General features: G+C 48.6%; 2 protein-coding genes across 2 annotated transcripts in view; both read left to right on the top strand.

Moving 5' to 3' along the window:
- The window catches only part of CAPN5 (calpain 5), a 53,010-nt gene extending 31,043 nt beyond the window's left edge, over positions 1–21,967 (top strand). The window contains exons 3-13 of the mRNA XM_064720509.1: positions 1,339–1,470; positions 9,950–10,158; positions 10,586–10,778; positions 11,333–11,526; positions 12,179–12,256; positions 12,822–13,017; positions 14,072–14,194; positions 14,856–15,052; positions 15,543–15,664; positions 18,279–18,415; positions 18,716–21,967. Coding sequence (XP_064576579.1) covers positions 1,339–1,470; positions 9,950–10,158; positions 10,586–10,778; positions 11,333–11,526; positions 12,179–12,256; positions 12,822–13,017; positions 14,072–14,194; positions 14,856–15,052; positions 15,543–15,664; positions 18,279–18,415; positions 18,716–18,898 — 1,764 coding nt within the window. The 3' untranslated portion in view covers positions 18,899–21,967. The remainder of the gene's footprint in view (positions 1–1,338; positions 1,471–9,949; positions 10,159–10,585; positions 10,779–11,332; positions 11,527–12,178; positions 12,257–12,821; positions 13,018–14,071; positions 14,195–14,855; positions 15,053–15,542; positions 15,665–18,278; positions 18,416–18,715) is intronic.
- On the top strand, positions 4,521–5,199 carry OMP (olfactory marker protein). The gene has a single exon (XM_064720521.1). It carries the CDS (start codon positions 4,720–4,722, stop codon positions 5,197–5,199), a length of 480 nt encoding a protein of 159 aa, XP_064576591.1. The 5' UTR covers positions 4,521–4,719.
- Positions 21,968–25,542: the final 3,575 nt, after the last annotated feature.

Raw genomic sequence — 25,542 nt, 5'->3', positions numbered from 1 at the left:
GGGAGCTTTCCAGTGCAGGGAAGCAGGAGCTGAGCCCGCTCCTCTCCCATCCCTGTGTGCACTCAGCGATGCCGAGAGGCGCCGGTGGCTCCTGCCCTCGCTGCTGTCAGCTTGCCTCCCTCTAGCGCTCATCCCAGCATTCTGCACCGCCAGCTTCAGGGATTAGTCCTTTTCCTTGGGTCTCATCCTGGCCGGTTTGTGTCAGGTTAACTTGGAGGTATTTGGTGCTGGCTGGGCTGAGTGGGAATAGCAGGAGGTGCCTATGGTTTCTATCCCTGTGGTGGGGCCTTAGACAACATAATCTAGTGAGTGGGGTCTCTGCATGGAGTGCAGGGTTTGGAACATGATGATCTTTAGAGTCCCTTCCAACCCAAGCCCTTCCATAAATCTATGGACAAGTCCTCATATGCAAAGTCAGGGGGACGGGGGGGCAATTTATTCTGGGTACAACCAGCCTGAAAAATTGGAAGGTGTGGGGGAAGAATAATAATCTGCTTTTCCTTTATCCTCTTCAGCTTAAATGTAATAGCAAAGGGGAAAAGGTTCTTTCAGCTCTTTGTCTGTCCCATCTTCTCCCAGCCTCCAGCTGTATGTGAATTTAGAAACAGGATTGAGCAGGAAAAAAATAATTTTTTAAAAAGCAGTGTGTCACCTGAAGCTTGCTCAACACCCTCTGTTATTTAAGTGCTTTCTTGGCCAGGCTCTAAGTGGGAGTGGGAAGCAGGGAGGGCAGCCTGACAGGAGCCAGGCAGAGAAAATCTGATGGTCTTGGTGCATGGTTGGAGGGATGAGCTTACCTCCCTGCTGGCTCCTACCCAAGTTTCTCCATCCGTGGTTCTGTGCACAATCCACCATCCTGGTTTTGGTGGCAGAATGAGTATTTAATCCTTCTGGCTCAGCTACAAAGCTTTTGGCTCACCAATTTTTTTTTACCTGCTGTGCTAGGATCTGGAAGAGCAGATCCTTCACTCTTTGTAAAGCAGTCACAGAAAGTGTCCACTGAAAGAGGAGGCTTAGAAGGGCAGTAATATATATATTACTATAAACTATAAAACGATACCATTATCAACAGGGATAATTATGACAAAGCTGCCCTGGTGCTGGGACAGAATGGGGAGTAGGTCTTGTGATGCTGCCCATGTCCTGGTGGGAGGAGCAGGCAGGGCAGGGTCCTTCTGCCACCAGCCTGATGAGCGAGGCCAGCAGAGAGCTGCAGGTCAGGTTTGCATGGAGTCTGAAGAAGAGAGGAAGTGACTTTCCTTTGCCAAGAATCCCCACTCCTGATTTCCCTGTATTTCCCTGTCTGTTCACTGAGACAGTTTTTCTCCTGTCCCACAGGAAATCTGCAATGATCCACGTCTCTTTGTGGATGGGATCAGCTCCCATGACTTGCACCAGGGCCAGGTTGGGAACTGCTGGTTCGTGGCTGCCTGCTCCTCCCTGGCGTCCCGGGAGTCTCTGTGGCAGAAGGTGAGTGATTCCCCATGCCAGGGGAGAGCCTGTCACCACCTTGGCTTCGAATTGTGTTTGTCCAGGTCAAAAACTGGTTCTCAGAGATGCCTCATGTCCTGAAAAGCTGATAATGTGCAAAAATCTCCCTTAAAAGACTGTCTTGCAAAGGACATTGGTCATCATGACTGCAGTCACCACACTCCAAACAAAGCCTTGGCCAGTTTCTCCTTAACCAAGTGGATCAAATCCCATTCTGTTTTTCAGATCCCAAATTTGACCCTTTGAATACCAAAATAATCCAAAAATTAACAAGAACAAAATTCAGGATGATTGAATTGCTCAGCTGCAGCATTAGGCCCTGTTTCCCTTGTTCCCATGGTGTCCCCTCTCTTTGGCTGTTTACTGTGTCCCACCTTGGCAGTGAGACACCTCATACTGGGGCAGGAAGGTTGATTTCAGGCTGTTAGCATCTCTCCCAAGTCACTGCTTGCCAAAGCACCCATCCCTGGCCTGTCCCATGGCTGCATGTCACCATGAGGTAGTGTTCCTTCAAGTGTGGGGGGCAAGGGAAATGTCCTGTGTGCCAGAAAGCCACCAAGGAGCTGCAGCAGGGCAAGGGGCTGCAGGCCTGGGGAGCAAGTAGAGAGGTACAGGGGGAGGGAGGTGCTCAGTGCCACATCCTTGGACAGTCTGTGCCCATCTCCACCATGGCCTCAGCTGTGCGAGATGTCAGCCCTGTGAAAGCCAAGGCAGGGGGACTTCAGCCTCTGGCGCAGGTGTGTGTCATCACAGGGCAAGAGACCAGCAAGTTGCAAGCAGCTTTTCTCAGATTTTACTGTAAAAGGCAGCCAGTGTGTGCAGGTTTCACCACCTCCTTCACCCACAGCTCCTACAGCCTCCCTCCACCCCACACCTTTACATCTGCCCTGGGTATTGTGGTTCTTCCAGTTTCTGCTTCCTGTGGTGAGCATGAACACCAGGCTCAGGGATTTCTTGCAGCATCCCCATTTTTTGTTAAAATCGAGGGTTTTATTTATATGTGAGCAGGATGGCTGTTGTTGCCTTCTAGATAAGCAGTATGATTTCCTGCCGTGGTGGCTGTGGTGTCTGCTGTGGCTCTTATCACAAGGGTGATGCACAGGGTTGTTTAGCTTGTTCTTCACCATCAACACCCCCAAGGGTGAGTGGCAAGTTGTCATCCTTCCTCACCATTCACTTCCAGCTCTGCCCTGGGAAAAGCCAACCAAACAGAGGCTGGGTTCCTTTGGACACTTCATTATTTCAGTTTGCCGGGCCCTGCTTTTCCTCCCTTGGCAATTTGGCTGTGGGTGTTTGCGACTTCTCATTTTCCATTACTTTAACTCTCAGAGGCTTTTTTTGCCTGCCTTCTCTTTCAGAAAGGTTTGATTTATAGAATTATAAAGGTTGGAAGGGACCCTAATGATCATTCAATTCCAGCTCCCCTGCCACTGGCAGGGACACTTTTCACTAGACTAGGTTGCTCAAAGCCCCATCCAACCTGACCTTGAACACTTCCAGGGATGGGGCATCCACAAATTCTGTGAGCCACTTGTGTCAGTGTCTCACCATGCTCACAGTAAATAATTTCTTATTTGCTGAAGATCTCAGAGACAGAAATAATGGGCCCCTTAGTCCTAAGTGTGATTACACATGCAATGTTATCACATGTTGTGATAACATTGCTGGACACCAAAATGTCTCTATTTGGGGTCTGGCAAGAGCTGAGAGATGCTGATGCAGGCTTTAGTATCTCTGAAATATCAGCCCAGGAATTTTGGCCCAGATCACCCATGGCTACTAGAAAATGTGTTCCTGGTGTACACCAGGATGTAACATAGGCTCTGCATGTCCCTTGCTCTATTCCACTCAGTGAAACTATCTCTCTTAGGTATGGAGAGGGGTAATACCTTCAAGAAAATAAGGCAGGCCAGCACATCCCTGTGGATCCTAGGGGATTATTTTATTCAAATGTTTTCTTCCACCTTGCTTTCTCCATGCCCCTGCTTCCCATTATGCCTGCATGGTGTGAATCACTGAGTGGGAATGGAATTTAGGTGCTGGAATTTAGTTGAGAGCTGTTTTCTAACTTTCTGAGTCTTGGATGATCCTACATGGCTCTAGGTGTGATCTGGCTCTGTAACACCCTTTCTATGACCCTTCAGATGTGTCTAGCTTTTATGAAAAGAAATGGAGACATTAAAATGAGGGGCAAAACCATGCCAGTATGCTGGTGCTGATTTGCTGATGCAGGAGCAGTGTGGTGTCTGGTTCCTGCCAGCTGTGCCATGTAGAAAAGGGCATGATGGTCATGTTAGTTTGGGGTTCATTGACTTATAGTCAATTTGTCCCTTGGGACCCTCGTGTCTTTTTCTGGATGGCACAGCCTGATGGAGGCCACCAAAATGGTCAGGAGGAAAGTGGGTTTGTACATCCAGGAGGAGAGAAGGTAAAAGGGTAGCTTTTTGCTGTGTGTAGCTACTTGATTCTAGAATCACAGAATGGTTTGCCTTGGAAGGAACCTTTAAAGGTCATCTAGCTCCATCCCTCCTGCTGTGGGCAGAAACACCTTACACTGGACCTTGTTGCTCAGAGCTTCATCCTGCCTGGATAGGGGAGTGTGGACAAGATGGAGCCAGGATCTTGTGGGGATGCACAGCCAGAGGACAAAGGACAGCAGCACAAGCTGCAGCTTATCTACTGCATGAGCTCAGTCAGACCCTGGAAGGGGGCCCACAGAGGCTGTGGGACCTCTCTCCATGGAGATACTCAAAGATGGACTGGATGAAGCTCGGAGAAACACGACTGATTTAACTGTGAAGTAAGTCCTGCTTTGAGCAGTAACTTGGACCAGACTCCTCCAGAGTCTCATTCCAGCCTGAGTTAGCCCTGAACGTACATTCAGAGAAAACCACTACCACTCATCCCTCCCAAGGTGGCATCCCTGGCTTTGTTTTGGGCTAATGAGCCATGGTTGTCAGGGAGGTTACCGGGGAGGCTGACATGAGACATCCCTTCCCTGTAGATTATCGTGCACAGCAGCACCAACAGCTCTGGATCTGCAGATGAGTCGGGAGGCGCTCAGGGGAAGCCCCAGGGGTGTTTTGCGTCACTGGGCCAGGTTGCCTAGCACTGCTGTGACTGTGGAGAAGGGACACCAGCTCCAGGGGCCTGTCTGATCCTTCCCCGTGCGTGTCCCGTTTGAGAGCCACGCGCTGCTGAGGACGGAGCAGAGGAGCAGCCAGGGTGATGGCGGCTGGGGCAGAGACGCTGGAGCTGCCCTTCACCTGCGACGAGCAGCTGACGCGGCGCATGCGGCTGCGGTTCCAGAGCCTGCAGCAAAGGAACATGAGGGCCCAGGACGGGGAGAGGCTGCTGCACCCCAATGAGCACATCTTCCGAGTGGATTTCATCCAGCAGCACCAGCTGCGCTTCCTCCGCTGGGACATGCAGCTGGAGAGACCCGGCAAGGTCACGGTGACGGGCACCTCCCAGCTCTGGACTCCTGACCTCACCCACCTGATGAACCGGCAGCTGCTGGAGCCAGTGGGAATCTTCTGGAAGAAGCCGGGGACCGAGGAGGTGGAATGCAATGAGGCAGATGCCCAGGAGTTTGGGGAGAGGATAGCAGAGCTAGCCCAGATCCGCAAGGTTATGTATTTTCTCCTCACTTTCACTGGCGGCCTCGAACCAGCTCAGCTGAAAGGCTCCATTGTTTTTAAAGCCTGATCCCCTCTTGCTCAGCTTTTCTCCTTCCAGCTTTGTTTCTTTCAGTTCAGTTCTTTGTTCCATTTTTGCATCTGTTTTTTTTTATTTTTTTCTTTTTAATGAGAGCCAGCACTGTGGTAAAGCAGAGAACAGCTCAGTGCTGCTGGATCCCCTCAGCCCTGTGAAATATTCCCCAAATGTGCTGCCCTCTGTCTAAATGATGGGGAGAAGGGGACCATGAGCTTGCTGCTGCATTTGCCTGGAGTATAAGACTATGTGCTTGTGAATTCATCAGGGATTCATACAGGATCTTACTGGCTTGGAAATACAAGGCTGCCCTAAATCCTCTCACTGTAGCAACTGCACACCAAAAATCCACTGGAAAAATGAGTAATTGCCATACCAGAAACCATCAGGGACCCCTGGAGAGAGCCCTGCTTTCCAGTTTCCATCCTAGCCATTGTTTGTGATGGAGTTCCTCTCCTTGCAAGGAGCTGAGTGCTTGCAGGCTCTGATGACTTGTGCTGCTGCTGTGGCTGCTTGGAGTCTCTGAAGACCAGTCCCATGGAGAATCCACCTTGCTGTGAAGCTGAAGTACATACACCTGGACTCACTCAATGTGTTCTGCAGATTGTAAACCCACTGGACTAATGGGGAGGTTGGACCAGCCTTTTCTGACCACTGCCACCATTTCTTGCGGGGGGAGGGTGGAATTTGTTGGTCCAAGATGGATGGAGCAGATGTGTGTGTGTGGGGGCTGAGCCAGCAGCTCAGAGCGGCCTAGGCCAGCAATGAGTCCTCTGCAGCACAGCTAATTTGTGCTTTGTTCTGTCCTTAAAGCATCCATGAAAATATTTACTCTGAAGTGTCTACAGAGAGCCGTGAGGCTGCAGAGCACTTTGCAAGCCACAGAGCAGGAACCTGCTGCTTCTGTCCCTGAAAACACAGGGAAGGGTGACCAGGGGAGCAGAGGGGAGTGATACATTTATAAGTATTGGAACAAGAGAGTGTTTTTGCCCAGTTTGCCCATGACTGCAAGTAAACTACTAAGTTTGGATGTTTCCTTTTCTTCCACCAAAAAATGGAGAGTACTTCAATGAAGCTTCTTGAGACACACAGATTTAAAAGTCCCTTGAAAGAACTAAGTTATCACAGTTGGTCCTCTGCTCAGATTGCACTCCAGCATGTGTGAGTACTCCTCAGGGGGTGACCTGACATCCTCCAAAAATGAGTAAGGAGAGAGCAGTGGTGGGAAAGCCAGGGCAAGGTGACTTTGTACCTGTGGCCTGCAGACTTATGCAGACCAGCCCCAAAAAGAGTCCAACCTCTTCTCCAAACCTCATGAGATGCAGACCCTACGCCTTCCCCAGCCCAACAACTGTGTATAAAATGGCATGCACAAGTTATGCCAGGCAGAGAGGAGAAAGACAGCAGATCAGCTGCTGGCTGGAGAGATGATGGGAGCTCTGAGTCTTGCCCAAAACCAAGGCCCAGCAACCACCAAATCCTACAGCCATGCCATGGCCATTGCCAGACAAGTTTATATCTTTGTTTAGACCCCAAGAAATGCTGGGCTCGGTGAGTAAAGTGGATGCATCCCTGCTTGGCCAAACACCCTCTAGGGTCCTAGCAGACTTTGCCATAGAAAACCTCTCCTTGTTCATCCCAGAGCAAAGTTCCTGACTACAAACCACTGTAGACCAAATAACAGGAGCCACTGGCAACGCCCAAAGGGGTTATTGCATGCTAAGTCTCACAATATGCCATTGCTACGTTGCTAGGGTAGAGTTCTCGGTGCAGATATTTCACTGGGTATTGGTGTGCCACAGTAAATAAAAGCCTGGACAATGGGTTCCCCTTAAGGACTGAGGCTGTTTGTGTCTTCTTCATGCTCCTTTTGGCAGCTGCCCTAATCCTGCACACAATAAAGCACCAAATTTCAGCTCAATATTAGTATTCTTGAGCCCCTTTTAACTTCCTGTAAGATGTAAGATGAACATTTACTTTCTTCTCTGAAAGGCTTCATGGAGTATTGAGCAGATATTTTGTGGTCAAGAGGGAGTTGAAGCTGGGCATAAAAGGGGAAATGATTCTCAAGTGGATCCTTGTTTCCTTCAGAACTGGGGAGAGAGTGAGGGGACCAGTGTGATCTCTCTCTGCTGCAGGGAAGATGAGCCTCTTTTTACCCGTCACTGAAACTATCCCTACACAGTTTCAGCATCCCATAAAGACTTTGAGATACATCACCCTGTCCCATCTCCCAGGGCAATTTCATCCCACTTTGTACCACAGCCCAGCAGAGTGGTACAGCTGTGTGCCTCTCTCCTTATTCTGAACTGGCAAGTTCCCAGCACAAAGCGTGGAGAACTTGGCTTGTACCAATTTCTCCTTCTAGTCAGGGAGGTTTTTTTCCAGGGTCACAGATTCCCTTTCTTTTAATTAGCCACTCTCACCTTTCTTAAGAAAATTGAAAAAAGCCCTAAATCAGCTTAGGGAGGTGAACCTGGCATTTTTGAGCTCCCAGTTTACCCATCCTGAACCCTTTCACTGTAAATTTGTTGCACTAAATGGTGTTGCAGCTCCCGAATTTGTGAACCCCTAAGGAAAAGGCAGCACAGCTGGGTGAAGGAGAAGAATGTGGTTTGCACTACCCCAGTGTAGCACAACCAAGCTGAGTGCAGGACTTCTTGGGATCCTGGGATGGGTGGTCCATGGCCACACTCTCCAGCAGGGAACACCTGTGGAGATCAGACTCCTCTCATTTCCTCCTGGGTCAGTGTAGAAAAACAACCAGTCCTTGCTCCTGGACCCTGCTCTGGATGAAGGCTGACCATTTTTGCTGCCTTCAGTGTTGGAGGGTGCTCCCAGAGCTGTTCCCAAGGGAAGAAATGAATGGGATGGTGGGGACCTGTGTGTCCTGCCACCAGTGACAGTAGGAGCAAGCCTCAGACCCAGCCAGCTGGAAGCTGTCACTCCCAGCTCTGGCACACAAGCTGCCTCTGATCAATGCTGGGATCATTTCTAAGCCCGCATTAATAGCGAGTTGATTATCACAACTACTCCCTATGACAATTCATTAGGATGAGCTCCAGTCAGGAGGGAATCCGTGGGCGCTGATGGAGGGCTGGCTGACCTCTCCTGGCAGTCTCCAGAGAGGACTCTGGGACACAGTTGTTAGCACTCCTATAAAGCACCAAACCCTCCAAATGTGGCTCTGTTTCATGGCTTTGTCTGTTCTGCTTCTATTGATCCATATGACTAAAGAGTGGCTGTGAGCTTGCAGGGCTGATGGCATCATTAATATTTCAGTGTGGGAGCAATAAGAGCCCTGGACTAGATCATTGCTGGTAGCTAAGGAGTCAGGGGGCTCTTCAGAGGGAATTCTCTGCACAATTCCTGCTTTGTGACAGCAGACAAAAAAAACAGAAAAAAGACCCCAACCAAACAAAAACCAAACAAACAACAACAAAAACAAAGCAGCTCTGTCAGCTGGACAAGGGTAGACAGTAAAGGTGGTTTCACCACCTTTGTGACTTCTTGTGAGGCTCTTTTCATGCAATGTAGCTGTGTCCTCTCCTATCCCATCCCCTCAGCTCTCCACAGAAAAGGGATTATTTGGTGTATTGGAACACAATAACATGATGCATGCTTGCATGGACACTTTGGGATTTTTTGTCACTGAGCTCGTGTTCCTTTGGGAGCAGGTAAGTGGAGTAGCAGGGCTGTGGACAGTCAGTCAGCTCACTGCTGCTGTGTAAGTCAGTCCTTGTCAGCCATCAGCTGCAGTAACCACAGTGGCCTCACAGCCCGCCCTGGCCATGCAGTAAAACCACATTACCTCCAGCCTCAGCAAAAGCTAAACTGTGGTGTGGTGTTGCCTTGCCTTGTGCCTCTGTGTCCTGGTTCCAAACTAGATGCAGATCCCCCTGCATGTACCCTCTGTGCCTGGCTGTTGGGTGTGTTCTGTCCCAGCTGTTGGGCGAATTTTCCATCCAAAGCAGAGCTGGTGGTGCCTGCAGCCATGATGGGCTGTGGACTTTGGCAGTTCCCCTTTGCTTGTGCCTGTCCTGCTGGCAGTGACACCAAATCTGTGCCTCCTCTGACCCTTCTAGGGCTTCTTTCAACTCAGGCCTTCTTTTCTATCTTTCATCAAATCACCTTCCTGTGCTTGCCTGGGTGAGTTTGGTAGGTCTTGACAGGAAAGAATGGAGACCTTGAGGGAATGGGGATCCTGCTTTTCCCACTTTTACTTAACTGAGCAGGCTGATGCAGAGTATCTGCTGCATGTATCTTTGTTGGCTCTAGGTAGATGAATACTACACTTGTTCTTGGGCCAGTCAAGTCACACCAGAATCAAGCAGGAGAATCAAAGAAGGTGCCCTTTGTTAGTGGTACCCTACTGACACTCAAAAAACCAAAAGACATGGTCATAAAAATAACCATCCCTGGTTAGGCAGAGAACTCATCTGCTCTAGTAGCCTGTCTACAGAAATAGATGGCAGCAGATTCCCGGATAGGGTTATAAGAAAGAGGACAAAGGTCTTTAACTCCACCTTCCAAGGGACAGTGAAGTCTAAGCTATTCCAGTACATGTTAATCTAGTCTGCATTGGCAGAACCAGGTCCAAAATCTGGCCCCAGCAGACTGTAAGCAAGTCCATCCCCCTCATATTCTTCCTTGTCTTTGATATTGTCTGCATTAGTGCCAGGATGAGAGTCAATCCCAGCAAAAAAAAGGAATAATTTGAGTATGTGTGCCTCTTCTTTTGCAGGTCATCCCAGACTGGAAGGAGCAGGAGTGGAACCCTGAGAAGCCCGAGAGCTACGTGGGGATCTTCCACTTCCAGTTCTGGCGTTTTGGTCAGTGGCTGGATGTGGTGATCGATGACCGCCTGCCCACACTCCACAATCAGCTCATCTACTGCCACTCCAACTCCAGGAATGAGTTCTGGTGTGCCTTGGTGGAGAAAGCTTATGCCAAGTAGGTACCCAGGCAGTTGTAGGATAAAGTGGGACCTGGGCACTCTGATTTTCCTCTCTGTTCATTCACCAGCTAGTTTGCAGCAGTGGAAACAACATCTTTGCTGTGGAGAAGTAGTACATGACTCAAACAGACAAACACCGAGGAAAAAGACCCTTCTCTAGCCCTAATTTGCCCTCAAAGCAAAACACCCTTCAATGTTTCTTTAAGTAATACCTATTCTAGAGATTAGAAGTTCCTTTTACATTGGTCCTATGATAGCAAGAGTCCAGCAAGGAATGTGGGTCCTATTTTTTCACCCTAATTTTCTGTCCTCTCCTGCTTGAAGTTCAACTGCAAATCTCCATTCTTGAGGTTGCCCAAGAATTGTTTCCGACCCCTTAAAATGTCAGGCCAGTGTTGTGCCATCCCTGCCACCCTCTTTCAGGTTGTCAGGCTGTTACGAGGCACTGGATGGAGGCAACACAGCTGATGCCCTGGTGGATTTCACTGGTGGGGTCTCTGAGCCTATTGACCTGACCGAAGGGGACTACATCGCTGATGAAGCCAAGCGCAACCTCCTCTTTGAGCGCGTGTTGAAGGTGCACAACAGGGGAGGCCTCATCAGCTGCTCCATCAAAGTAAGCAACATTGCCAGTATGGCCACAGTGCTGTGGGAATAGGTGTTTTAGGATGCAGTTGTTTTACACAGCTAGAAACTTCTAAATTAGATCAGATAAATTGTGGCCAAGGGTTCCCGCTTCTGGGAGCTGGCAGAAAGGAATCCTGAATGTCAACCCTCTTTATTCTTTGTTGCTATGTCCAAGAGCCCAGATTCATCCTAGCACTCTTTAAAGGCTAGGAGGGGATCCACTCCAGGGAAAGGCATTTTGGTGTCTGCATCTGGGCATCTTTACAAATGCTGGTTTCCAAACCTCCCAGTATAAGCAGTATATGAGCTTTATCAGTTGCCAGTGTGGGAGCTCAGAGACCTCATGACGCAAATGAAGAAAAGGGGGAATGCAGCACATAAAATGGCATCTGAGATGTGCCAGCTGACTTTCTCCCTGACTGTTGATGCTCTTCTTTTTGGCTTAAAGAAATGTGCAAGGAAATCTGAGTTGCTTTCTTTCCCAGCCCCCGCAGAGGTGGTCATGTCCCCCTGGTCTGAGCACTGTCTGTGTCCCCCTGCCAGGCCACATCAGCAGCTGACATGGAGGCTCGCCTGGCCTGCGGACTGGTGAAGGGCCACGCGTACGCGGTGACGGACGTGCGGAAGGTCCGTCTGGGCCACGGCCTTCTGTCCTTCTTCAAGTCGGAGAAGCTGGACATGATCCGCATGCGCAACCCGTGGGGCGAGCGGGAATGGAACGGCCCTTGGAGTGACACGTGAGTTGGGATGGACAGCTGGTTTCAGTGGGAAATTCTTCCCTCTGAGGGTGGTGAGGAACTGGCACAGTTCCTCAGACAAGCTGTGGATGCTCCATCCCTGAAAGTGTTCAAGGCGAAGTTGGATGGGGCTTTGAGTGATTTGGTCTAGTGGTAGGTTCCCCTACTCATAACAGGGCAGTTAGAATGAGATCATATTTAAGGTCATTTCCAACTGAAACCATTCTGTGATTCTATGATTCCATGATCATTCATACTAGTGAAGGATGTGCATAGGTCAGCTTTGTGCTCCCAGTCTTACTCCAGCAAAACAAGCACCCAACAGAATCAGCCTCTGTCACCACTGACTGTTGTGATGGCTGGGGATGAGATGAGGAACCAAGGGCTGGTGCAGCCAGAGCCTTTGGCCACAGTCAAATTTGTTATCTTTATGGATAGGGCTGTGATGGTACTGGCCAAATAAAACCCTGCCAGACTGGATTCAACTCCACTGGTCAGGAAGGAAGTTGGAGTTCCAAGCCATGCTGCACTTCCCATGTGTTTGGCAGATGACCTAACCAGAGCAGCAGGGGACTGGCTTTATACAGTCCTTGTGCCTCAAATTCTTGCGTGTCCCTTACCTCTGAGTAATGATCCTGGTCTCTTCCCACAGCTCTGAGGAGTGGCAGAAAGTGAGTAAAAGTGAGAGGGAGAAGATGGGAATGACAGTGGAAGATGATGGAGAGTTCTGGTGAGTCCCTCCTGGGTTTGTCACTACGAGCCATGCTCACAGCATCCTCCCACCTCATGGAGCATGTACATCTTTTCCTTGCATACAGCTAGCTAGAGAAAACAGGCTTCCAAGGCATAGGATCTCTAGTGAAGCTCCCTCCTTGAGCCCATGGGTGTTAGCTTTTGATGGCCATGGCCCTGGAATTGCAAAGTGCTCTTCCAGGGCACCACTCAGGGGCCAAACCATTTCACCAGTGTACTGAGAACCTGTCCTAAATGTGCTGAACTTTACAGCCTCGCCAGGAATAATTCAGTACTACATTTACTCTTGTGGCAAAAGGGCAACTGTGCTACTTCTCCCACTCCAAAACACAGAGATCTGTTGTATGAACTCAAGAAGTATTGACTGCAGGCATAGAGAAAGATATCTCCATCTTTTCTGGAAATATCTGATGAATACCTTTGTTACTCATCAGCCATCAGAGACAACCCACACTCTCTAACAGGTGATCAAGAAAATCCCTGCAGTGTACCTTTCCAGGGAATGAAGCAGCATAACCCAGTTCTGCCCTTTCCTGACTCAGGATGACCTTTGAAGATTTCTGCAAATACTTCACGGATATCATCAAGTGCCGTCTGATCAACACCTCCTACCTGAGCATCCACAAGACCTGGGAGGAGGCAGTGCTGCACGGGGCATGGACCAGAAGCAGTGACCCCTTGAAAAACCGCTCCGGAGGCTGCATCAACCACAAGGACACTTTTCTGCAGAACCCCCAAGTGAGTAATGGGGCAGAGGGCCTTCTGGAGCCTTCACATGTGCTTCCAAGTGTTTAACTCTCCTGCAGGGACCTAGAAGGCCAAAACATTACCAGACCTGTAATATATTATTTGTGCTTATGGCAATTCTCTGGCACAGCATGACCAGCATGGAGGCCAACTCTATTAACATTATCCCTCTTATCAAGGAGACAGCATCCAAGTGCTTACGGTAGAGCATCTTGGCACAAGGGAACAACAAACTGTGCCACAGGGTGGCAATGTTGGCTGGTTCTAGTCAAACAGGGCCAGGAGTAATTTCCAACAATCTGGATGTCCCAATTTCCAGTTTTTGTGCCCAAACTTTGATGCTGTTAAATTTACCAGGACAGGTGTAGCCCATAGAGCCATTTCCTTCTAGCTTGTAGTTCATCTCCTGGAACAGAGTTTTCTGGGGAAAAGGAGGCTCAAGGGGACCTTATGGCTCTCTACAACTTCCTGGAAGTCGTAAGAAAAGGTAGGACGAGAGAAAATGGCCTCAAGTTGTGCCAGGGGAGGTTTAGATTGAATATTAAGGAAAAATTCTTTACTGGAAGGGTGAAGACATTAGGAAATTCTGCCCAGGGCAGTGGTACAGTCACCATTTCTGGAAGCATTCAGGAGGCATGTGAATGTGGCACTTGGGGATATAGTTTAGCGGTGGCACTTGGAGACATGGTTTAGGGGTGGACTTGGCAGGTTAAGGGTTGGACTGGGTGATCTTAGAGGTCTTCTCCAACATAAATGATTGTACAATTGTCTTGTCCTCTCTGAACTGGGATTCTCACAATCACGAGCCAGGTCCTTTTGAGTCCTTCATCTAACAGGCAGTTGAAGGATGGTGAGTTCTGTTGTAGGTATTCTCATCAAGGATGTGGGAGAGTTGTTTCCATCTTCCAGCTTTGTAGCCTTTTGAAGCCATGCAGGGAGGTGGATTGGGAAAAGCTGATGTTGGATCTGTTAAATCCACCCCCACCCATGTCCAGGGATCCTGTATTAATAAATATTTCCCTTACCTTCCTCTCTTTGCTTCTAGTATGTGTTTGATGTGAAGAAGGCAGAAGACGAAGTGCTGATCTCCATCCAGCAGAAGCCCAAAAGGACCAGTCACAAAGAGGGCAAAGGAGAGAATTTGGCCATAGGCTTTGATATCCATAAGGTAGGCTGGTGTTCTGCTTGTTGGCCTGAATGCCACTGTAAATTTGCTGGTTGTGGGGTGGTGCACCAGCCCTGCATGACCAGATTGTTCATTTAAGTATTATCAGGGTGCTTCTGGGGTGCCATCAGCACAGCCTGCCCTCCTCTGAGGAAGAGGGATATCAAAGGGGACAGCATGGACAGCAGGTTGCCCAGAAAAACTGTGGATGTCTCATCCTTGGAAATGTTCAAGGGCAGGCTGGATGTGGCTTTGAGTAACCTGTTCTAGTGTGAGGTGTCCCTGACCATGACAGGGGATTGAAACCACATGATCTTGAAGGTCCCTTCCAACCAGAACCATTCTGTGATTCTGTGCAGTTCTTGCTAAAAGCAATGATGAGTCTTTTCTCTCCAAATGTGGAAATCTGTCAGACTAATCCTTTTTTGTTGTTTGCTGGGTCCGCAGTGTTAAGCTGGGATGCAGGAGATGAGTCCCTGAGTCAAAAGAATTTGGAAAGTCACATCCACACTTGTTTTCCACCCAGCACAATTGGGACCCTTTTTCCTGGTTCTCCTAAATCCAGATCTCCTGGCACTGTGGGCTCAATCCTTGCAATTTTCTCCCCCCATGGTGGATACCAGTACATTTTCAGCCAGTGACAATCCGCTGTGTCTCTGCCCAGGTGGAGCTGAATAGGAACTACCGGATGCACACGCTGCAGCAGAAGGTGGCCAGCTCCATCTACATCAACTCCCGCAGTGTCTTCCTGAGGACAGACCTGAAGGAAGGCCGCTACGTCATCATCCCCACCACTTTTGACCCCGGTCACGAAGGCGAGTTCCTTCTCAGGATTTTCACAGACGTGCCTTCAGATTGCCGGTAAGGAGCACGAGCAGGGATGGGGAGGAGTTGGCTCTTTGGAGGCAGCCCTGTGCTTTTGATTTGTGCTTTTCCTGAATGGAATTGGCTCTTTGGAGGCAGCCCTGTGCTTTTGATTTGTGCTTTTTCCTGAATGGTCATAGCCTTGCCCGCAGCTGCTCTTGGCTTTCTGTTAAGGGTGGTCAAGAGACAGGACATCTTTGCAGGTATCTCCACAGGCATGCAGAGAAGCTCCCACTCTACTTCTAAGCATGATATGGGAGAGCATCCCTAACCCAGGCTGAGGAGACTGGAGTGGGGAACAGAGTCTGACAGTGTGTAGTCACAAAATCACAGAATATTCTGAGTTGGAAGAGACCCACAAGGATCAGCCAAAGGTCATTGAGTCTAACACTTAAATGAATGGCCTGTACAGTCCTTCATTATGCCAGACCAAATTCTTTGGGATAAGACTGGGCACCTCTCAAAGACCATGTGTTTTTCCTTGCAGAGAGCTGACCCTGGATGAGCCACCACACACCTGCTGGAGTGGGATGTGTGGCTACCCACAAGTGGTATCCCAGATCCATGTCCTTGCTGCAGCTGGGCTCAAGAATCAGGACTCCCAAGGAGGTACTGGTCTTTCCCTGCCTGTTGTCTGGCCCTGGAGGAGTTGGGAAGTGGTTAACGAAGTGGGACATTGCTGGAATTTATATCCTCAGATTTTTTTTTTTTCTGTGAACGTGCTTGATTCATATGCCAGAGGAGGAGAAAGTCCGTGGAGAGCTGAACTCACTTCTTGCAGTGGACGTGATCTGGGAGCTGTTATATTTAGGCTGTTACCTGGGGCCTTCCCAAAACTTCCCCAAAATCCTTACCAGAGATCCTGTAACAACCCAAGCCTTCCTCCCAGGTATGAGCAGCTGTAAAAATCAGGAATTGTATTTAAAGGCTTCTTAGGAAAGTCAGAGAACGAGCCTGATGTGTGGTATTCATTACTGGGGGGCTGGATAAATGTCTTATCAGCAGAGGGTATGCCAAATTTAGCTCACTTTGGGATGGTGTGGATCTAGATCAGTTCTGACATCCATCACTTTTCCTGCATGGAAGACGGCAGCAGGATCATACCTCCCCATGTCCTGCAGCCACACAGAGGCTCATGGCAAGAGCCCCATGCTCTGTCTGCCTCTGGACAAGGAAACCCAGTGGTAGTGGTGGCTTGTACTAGAAGATTGCTAGGGGATAAAAGGTCTAGAGGCAACAATTAGAGAAGCAAATACCTTTCCACCATGGAAATAGATCAGATCCTAGCCTTTCTCCCCCATTTCCTGAGCCAAGGATATGTGGTAATTGTGGCAAGATTTAGCCAAACACTTTCAAGCTGAATTTAAAATATAAAAATTGAAAAATTAAAAAAAAATCTAATGAAACCCAATTAAAATTATACTTTTTTTTCCACCCAATAATTACTATCAAGGCTGCCTATCACTATATCCCTGAATTTAACGAGTAGGATCTTTTCTAAGCAAGGACTAATTAAGTGTGCTTATTTATCACATGCCATAAAAGGAGTCCTTATACCCTATCTGGTGTTTGGGGAGAGAATTTAACCCTAGGCAGGTGTTTTTTTCTTGTGTTATTCACAACAGGTCAGTGCATCTGTAGCAATGCAGGGAAATCTGTAGCCAGAGGTCTCTGAAGTGTTCACAGAAACAAGGAGGTTTATCTTTCCTTCTTGTGGATTCTGGAGTCATGAAACATCTTTCCCTCAAAAACCCCTTGTGAATTGCTTTCTTCCAGCTGTTTTCCAGCTGTTCAGCTCCCACCACCAACAGTGTGTTTGGTGTTTTCCAGTGCAATGTTATCTCTCACATCTCAGGCCAGGCCTTATGTACTACTTTGGAAATAGTAACTTACAGATAGGAATTTGGCCCTGGCTGATGGAATCTGAGTATTTAATGGGACATCCCAAAAGACAAGATAATTTGGAAAAACAGCTGTGAAATCCAGAGCTGTGTCTCACCAGGGGAGCCAGGTCCTTGCAAACAGAAAGTTAGCAAAGAGGTGGTCTGGCAATCAAAATTCCTGGCCCTCTGAAGGGTCTTGTTTGTTCCTCCTCATTTCCACATTTCCCTTGGACAAGAAAGCTCATCCAACTGGTCTGTGTTTCCATCATAGCCACTAAAGTTCATGGTAAGAAAATCCATTCTGGCAGTTAAATTTCCATAGCAATAGCTCTCTCTCTCTACTGAAATTCCCAAAACAAGCACTTGTTTGGCAAGGTGAAAGTATTCACTAATAAGAGACTCTTTCCCTCTCCTGGAAGCTCAGGTCCCCTCCAGCTGTGGGCTGGTAGTATGAGAACTTGGTCCTCCAACTTCATCCTCCATCTGGTTTTTTCTTGTGTGAGCCTCTTTCTCCTCTCTATGGTTTTATTTCTGTCTGCCTCTAGGAGAGCAAATGCTGAAAGGAGACTTGAGTAGGATCATGTCCTCCATGGAACATTTACTGCAATGGTCAGAAGAGTTTGGGGTGATGAAGGAGTGTTCCTATAGAATATGGAGACAAGAGAGGCAGCCCTTTCATAAAATCATAGAATTGTTTCTGTTGGAAAAGCCTTCTAAGATCGAGTCCAACCTTAGCTCAGCCCTGCAAGTCCATCACTAAATCATGTTCCCAAGTGCCACGTCTACAGATCTTTTCATTTCCTCCAGGGATGGTGACTGTACCACTGCTCTGGGCAGCCTGTTCCAGTGCTTGATAACCCTTTTGATGACTTAGTTTTTCCTCATATCCAGTCTAAACCTCCCACAGTGCAATTTGAGGCCCTTTATTCTCATCCTGTTGCTTGTTTCCTGGGAGAAGAGACTAACCCCCCCTCACTACAACCTCCATTCAGGCAGTTGTAGACAGTGATAAGGTCCCCCCAGGCCTCCTTTTCTCCAGGCTGAGCCCCCCTAGCTTCTTCAGCTGCTCCTTATCAGACTTGTGCCCCATCCAGACCCTTCCCCAGCTTCATGGCAGTCCATCAGCACCTGCTGCCTAGAAACAATGTCACCTAATAGAATTAAATTGAGCCAAACAGCTGAGCTCCATGGACATCATCTGGGGTATGACAAACCCTTTGGCAGATATCCATCTTCTCTGGTGGGATATGGAGACAAAGTACTGCATAACACCCCTGCAAAAGGACTCTATGGAATTACAGAAGCTACAACAAAGAAAAAATTCTCTTTTCTCTCCTCAGGAGCTGATCCTTATGTGATCATCAAGTGTGAAGGGCAGAAGGTTCGCTCTCCAGTGCAGAAGAACACGGTATCACCAGAGTTCGATGTGAAGGGGCTCTTCTACCGCAAGAAGCCAGGACAACCCATCATTGTTCAGGTACCTGGCAGGCAAGCAGTGGGCTGAGGGATGGAGACCCTCTCTCACGTGGACCCCTTGCCCTCTCCTCACACTGTCCACAGCAGATCTGTTCCCCAGCTCAGCCTCTCACCACTACGGTGACATCTGGGAAAGGCATGTCCTTCATCCCTGTCACTACCAGAGTGACACCCACACACCTCACCACCTCCCTGGCTTCAGCTCAGGGCATGTCCCCTGTAACCCCTTCTCTCCAGTTCATGAAGGTTGGCTGCATCCCTGAAGGAGCTGCCCTCATCCATCCCTGTTTTGTTTCCGCAGATCTGGAACCACAACTTGATAAGCGACGAGTTCTTGGGCCAAGTGGTGCTCACGGGGGATCCCAGCGACCGGCAGTCGGTGCACACGCTGCACCTGCAGGACAGGGGGAACAGGAGGTCCAACGACCTCCCTGGAACCATTGCTGTGATGCTGCTCAGCAGTAACGTCCTCACTAATGTCTGAGTACTCAAGGGTGACTCTTCTGGTGCCACATATGTGAATATAAACATGCACACGTACATATACATATATATAGAGAGAGAACACACAGAGCCTACCTACCATCTGCAAAGTGTATATGAACCATGCATGCATTCCACTCCAAGGAGCCAATCTTGTGTTTTCAATGTTAAAAAAATGGTGCCTTTTTTTTGGGGAACCGCAATGATCCTTCTGCTGGTGTCCTCTGCAGCCCCCCGGCTGCCACGTGCGCTGTGGGACCGCTGTGAGCACGCTGTGTGTCCTGACAGCCAGAGCACCATGCCCTGGGGCTGTTTGTTTACACAGGCTGGCACACACACACGTGCCACCACGCACACCTGTGGCCACCACGGTCCCACCAGCTGCTTCAGTGCATCTTCAGTGTGTGCTTGCGTTAGGAGTAGTGTGCATGGAGCTGTCTCCCTTGAAATTGCCATGTAATCGCTTATCTGTGGAGGCACCACAGCAAAGGAGAAGTGGACAAACAGATCGGGGCCTGTTGGGTGATTTTTGGGTATGCCTACTGCAGCTGCAAGGAAAATGCACCAAGGCAGCCCAAATCCACAGGGGCAGCAAGACCAAAGGCTCCATCATTTTGGGGACAAGCTGTCTCCACCCAAGTCTTGTTCAGCCCCACACAACTCTGAAGTATAGAAATATCTCAACAGCCATGGTGGGATAACAGTTCTCTGGGTCGGGTTTCTGAATCAGTCTGGACCCAGCTCCTGTGGGTGCCTCCTGAACTCCCATGGTGCCTGCTGTCTCCGTGTCTCCATGCCCTCCCCATCCCAAGAGCTCACCCCAGGAGCTGGGGTGAGTTGTCTGCTGGGGCAGTTCAGTGTTTAGGCAAAAGAAGATTCATTCCTCTGAAGGCCAAAGTGTCAAGTTCAAGGGATGGGGAGCTTCGCTCCATGAGCTCCATCTGTACTGCTGCCTACAGTGCATCATTTCTCAGTGCCTCGCTTTCTCAAATTCTTTTTAAAAATAGTGGGATTTTAGCTTGTACTAGAGGAGCACTGCTCCCAGTGCAGCCTGGAAATGCTGGGAATATTTAATTCATACCAGTGTCCATCTCTCACCTTTAATTTCCAGTCTCCTGTTGTGGAGGATGTCTTGCACAGTCCTAGAGCCAGTCCCACGAGCACAACCCAAATGCATCCCTGGGGATGTGTCTGTGGCTACAGTCTGCTCCTGATTTCCATGAAAACTGGGTTAATCTTCCTTGTTCCACTGGGTGGCAGAGTCTGGCTTCTTATAAACCATCCCAGATAAACCAAACAACAACCCATTGTCTGACCTTTCAGCAGCTGACTAGGACAAGTTTCAAACCTTTTTTTTTTCCCTGCTGTTTGGGGGTTTTATTCATGTGCCTTTAAAGTGGTGCAGGTTAATAGATTTTTCAGTCAGATTTTCTAAGCAAATATTTTGCAGTCACCTGCATGCAAGTGGAAACTAATACATGTGATAAAATCTTTCAGTCTTCCTAAATTTTGACCTGGGCAGAGTCCTTTTCCTGCAACAACAGTGAAGAGGAAAGCCTTCTTTTGCTATAGCAAAGGGTTTCTGCTTGTCCTACTAAATATTCATGTTTGTCCTGCAAGTCTGTTTGGGGTTTTTTTAAAGTCCCTAAAGGTCTGCTAAGTCTGAAACATGGTGAAGTGTTCTCCAAAGTACCTGCTAGCTCAGTTCTTGGTGCAACCAGAAGTAGATGGTGCAACTGCACTGATTTTTATGGGCTGTTTTTCCCTTTGCCTCATCTTCACAGTCCTGCAGCTAAGAGTTTGCTTTTTTACCAAATTTGCTTATGTTCTTAGGTCTTGTTTTTCAGGACTTAAAGGCAAGCAGTGGTACCCATGATGCCCTTTCCAAATCTCAATTACTCCTGGCTTGCACTGAGCACCCTCCAAGTCCAGGTGCCACCACTGGGACCAAGTTTGGTTCAGTGTCTTGCAGAATTTGCTTAAGTGCTCCTAGTTAGGTAAAGCAACTTTTTGATCCCACGGTCACAGCAAATCTTTGAATTTAAGAAGACCAATTCAGAGATATTTTGATTTTATCTTGGTTTTGTTTATGAGACTCATCACTGAAAATAAATGGAAGCAGGATTGTGGAGCTAGAAGGTATGATTTGGGTCTTAGGAGAAGATCTCACAGGCTTATGTTCAGAGTGATATGTGAGAGGGATGCCCAAAGATACCTCACCTGGCAGGGGGATGAGCTATTTGGCATTGACAGGAGCTTTGCACCATCATCAGCAGATGGAGGTGTGTAGCCTACCTGCATTAGCCTTGTTTTCTTGGGAAATCAGGCTATGGATAGCTTCAGCAAAGGAGAGCTGTTTGTCCAGGAGTGCCCTGCCATGTGCCAAATGGCACCGAGATCCCCAAGGAGCAGTGCCAAAGCTCACCAAGGAGTTGTGGTGCCCTGGTACCCATGGGCAACCTCCTTCCTCCCTACAGAGAATCAAGCCATAAAGAAAGGAAAGGCAGCTTTTTAATAGCTTCTAAAAAAATCACTCTATATCAGGACCAAATTGTCTTAATATCAGTAATATTTGTCTTTTTTTTTTTTTAAGAAAAAAAAAGTTTTGGAAAAGCTAGAGCAGAAGCCTTCTTCCCCTACATTTCCAATGGAAGAACAAAAATTACCTTTCTTACTCTTCTTTTTCTCTTATTTGTAGGGCAGATGAGGGAGGGGAAATATTGAAATGCCATTCCTATCGTTGATGCATTTTCTCTTTGAATGAAGTAAACAGAAATATTCAGGGGGTTTTGGGTTGTTTTTTTTTTTTGAGAGGAGGGCATGTCTGAAAAGCACTTTCCAGTCCCTCATGAATGGGGTAGGACTCATGTCTGATTGATTTCACATTTCTTTTGTTAATCATTTCAATGGTTGCAAGCAGCCTGGCATTACACTCTGTGGAATCCATTTCTTTTTGACATCTGCCTGTTAAAACAGGCTGTGACTTGTCTTCATCTCCAAAGGCACTGATGTATCGTGCTGCACAAGCTCAGAGTGGTCCAAACAGAAAGCCAACATTGTACAGCTGTAAACCTCCTATAAATAAATAAATAAATTGTGTATATTTTATTCAGACTCCTTGCTTTTGAACTGCTGTGTTCTTCCAGAATGCTTTTGGTGGGCACAAGGTGGCTCTGCAGAGCCTTTTAAATTTGCTTGATTCACCAAACTCCATTCGAATAATTTTCTCTGTAGACTTTGAGACTGAGGCAAGGTGATCTGCATGAGTCTTTCACACAAGGTTACACTCACATTTGCTGAGAAAATCCATGGTAGGAATGGGTAACCTCCTCTGTGCATCCTATGCCCCAGACTCACCACAGTGCAGGGAACTTGGTCTTTTGAGTCTCACCTGACTTGGAGAAAAGCTTTGTAGATTGCTGAAAAATAAAAATGGGGGGATAGAGTTTTTGGGCAAAGTAGGAGGAAGTGGATTTTGGATGGCTTTCCCTCGGAAAACAAACCTGCACAATGCGCATGGGGAGCATTTGAAAAGCCTGGCCCTGCCCATGGGAGTCTCCAGTCTTGCTGCTGTACCACACAGAACCAAAGCTTGAGGGACCTTGCTTCCATCTCAGCTTCCCTCCACCAGCTGCCTGTGCTCAAAGTCTTTGCAGCACGAAGGAGCTGTGTGCCTCTGCAGCCCACCCTTCAGAGCCTGGAGCAGACATCTGGAAACAGCCCTTTTATTGTGGCCTGCAGGAGTCTTCCCACACTCTTCAGCTTCTGGGATCATCCTCTGGGACAAAATGTGTCAGCAAATAATGCACAGAGAATGAGCATCCTACTCCTCTGCCTCCACCACTGAAACATCCTGCAAGGACCTTTCTTAGGGGCAATGCCTTACAAACACCTCAGTCCCCCAGACATCCCGATACTCTCCTGGAGGATGTCCTGAGCAGTAGACCTGGCTGGGCACCTATGGAGCTGTGATGTTTGATGCTGCACATAGCTCAGGAGCTCTGGTGTCAACCACAAGGCTTTACTGAGTCTGGCTTTGTGCACATTCTAAAAGAAGTCTGTGCAAGCCTGGGTAAGCCACAGACCATCATGTAGGCATGGAGGCTGTGCTTTCCCACCGACGTCCACACCTCAGTTTTGCTGGTACTGGGACAGTGGGATTAAAAGTGTAGGTTGCTTTGCAGCCCTGCCTGTGTCAGCTGGTGGTGCACACCAGCATGGAGATAGGGCTTCTGCAATTGCTGTGAGACCTCAGCACGTCAGTGGGGAGATGTGCTGGATGTTTGGAAATGAGCAGCAAGTTATAGAGTAGTGCACAGCTCCAATCACAATCCAGCCCAGACTCACCAAGGATCCTTCAGGATCTCGTCATCCCTCCAGCACGGTCATTTGCCAGGGATTTCTGCTCACAACATTAGTTTCATATAGTTCCATAATAGTTTTCATAGGGGACTTTTTAAAGGGCTTTTTGTAAGGACATGTTTTGATGGAACAAATGGGGAATGGCTTTAAAGGGAAAGAGGGTGAGGTTAGATCAGATATCTGGAAGAAATTCTTTACTGTGAGCTTGGGGAGGCACTGGCACAGATTGCCCAGAGAAGCTGTGAATGTGATGTAATGCTGGAAGTATCCAAGGAGAAGTTGGATGGGGCTTTGATCAGCCTGGTCTAGTGGAAGGTGTCCCTGGCCATGGCAGGGGGCTGGAACTGCATGATCCTTAAGGTCCCTTCCAACCTAAATAATTCTGTGATTCTATGATTCTATGGTTTTATGATTCTATAATAAATTGGAAGTCCAGGGTTTTTCCTTTGACCTGAAAGAGCATCTTCATGGAGGAACAGACATCCATCCTATGCTTGAAAGTTGGTGCTGAAGTATTTCTTCTTGTACCTGGATCCCCTGTAGCCGGGATCTTCTCACCTTAAGCCTGTATGCATTCCCTGCCATATGAGCCTCCTGCCACTCAAAAGGCTGAGGGATTTCCAGCAGGAAGGGCTGCAGAGATGGAAGGGCCTTCAGCAGTGGGATGTGTTCATTGCCTATGCCTCAGAACTGCTCAGGTGCTGCCACATCCTTGGCCAATAGCCCAGGTTAATATCCAGGGATCAGCCACTGGAGTCTGTTCTGTGCAGCTGTCCAAAGGCTCCCCGCACTCTCCAAATCCCACTTCCAAGCCCGGGTTGCAGTCAGGAAGCAAGTCCAGCCCTGGGTTCCTGGCAGAGCCTCCCTCACTGCCTTTCCACACATGCATGGGTCCTGTTGGACACAAGGCAAGGCTGCCCAAGCCATTCCAAGCCCACTGGATGCAGTCCAGAGCAAAGCCCAGATGCAGCCAGAGCCTGCCCTCACACCCACACCAGCTGTACTGACACAGTGAGGAGGGCTTGAGTAACATGGGCATGGCCCCAGGTGGTCACAAATCGTCTGTCCTGAGCTTAAGGTCAGCTGAGTCTGTTCACAGCTGAGGGCAGGGCATCAGCAGGGCATTTCTAAGGGCTGGGGAAGGAACCCTGTGACTGTGCCGTGACTTCTACATTTTGAGCAGAGTTCCCAGTTAGCTTTGAAGCAAGGAGACTCCCTTTTATTGCTCCTTATTTCTGCAGTATCACCAAAAAAACACATTCAGTCGGGTCCCCAAGAGGATTTCCAGCACCCTCATTCCAAAGTGGAGCTTAGAAACAACTTTTATGATAACATTGCAAATATAAAGGTGTATTTTGCACCTTCCACTAGCTAAAATGACAAGCTTTTTACCTAAGTAAGAAACTTCAGTAGTGTTTTGTAGAACAATTAAAATTCAACTCCACTTTTCTCAGCAGGAAGGAAAGAAGACACTAGTTGAGATTTGGGCAGGGAGTCACCAGGTCAGAGTTAAGCTTCTAGGTGAAACCTCAGCTCTGAGTTTCCTGATCCTCAAGTGTTTTCCTGTCCCAGTTTTCACATTTACAAGTGCACAAGGCTGGTGCATTCAAACAAGGATGCCTGTCAGCTCCTGGCCTCACCCCACAGGACCTCAGTACTGTCTCTGCACAGCCCAGAGACGTCTTTGCACAGGGCAGGAGGACCTTTCCAGCCACACTTTTTCCTAGGGATCCATCAGGACTCTGCACAACGAGGACTTGAAACTGCAGCTAAACTCGTAGCATGGGTGCCATGAAAACATTTTACATGAGCAGATAGTGATAGGAAAAGGGGGTATGGTTTTAAACTTAAAGAAGGGAGATTTAGATTTGATACTAGGAGTAAATTTTTTACTGTGAGCGTGGTGAGGCACTGGAACAGGTCGTTAGCCCAGAGAAGCTGTGGTTGTCCCATTCCTGGCAGTGCTCAAGGCCAGGCTGGACGGGGCTCAGAGCAACCTGGTCTAGAGGAAGGTGTCCCTGACCATGGCAGGGGGGGTGAACCTCGGTGATCTTTCAGGTCCCTTCCAGCCCAGGCCATTCTATGATTTTATGGTACCACAAACCGAGGCAGACTCCAGGGCTGCAAGAGGACGCATCTTTGGAGAGCGGGGATGCAGCGGGAGCGCGGCGCGGGCGGTTCCCGGGCTGGAGGTACCACACTCACACACTCACACCCGCACCACACCCACACCACAGCAGGGGCTGGCTGCAGCCCGGCTCCTCCCCCGCTAAGAGGCTCAGC

Source organism: Zonotrichia leucophrys, chromosome 1, assembly GCF_028769735.1.
Source record: "Zonotrichia leucophrys gambelii isolate GWCS_2022_RI chromosome 1, RI_Zleu_2.0, whole genome shotgun sequence".
Taxonomy (NCBI): domain Eukaryota; kingdom Metazoa; phylum Chordata; class Aves; order Passeriformes; family Passerellidae; genus Zonotrichia; species Zonotrichia leucophrys.
Note: the sequence above shows the minus strand (reverse complement) of the source record. Positions and strands in the feature narration are given on the sequence as shown.

Excerpts from the sequence above, each read along its gene's own strand:
- OMP (XM_064720521.1), top strand. The coding sequence starts at position 4,720 with ATGGCGGCTGGGGCAGAGACGCTGGAGCTGCCCTTCACCTGCGACGAG.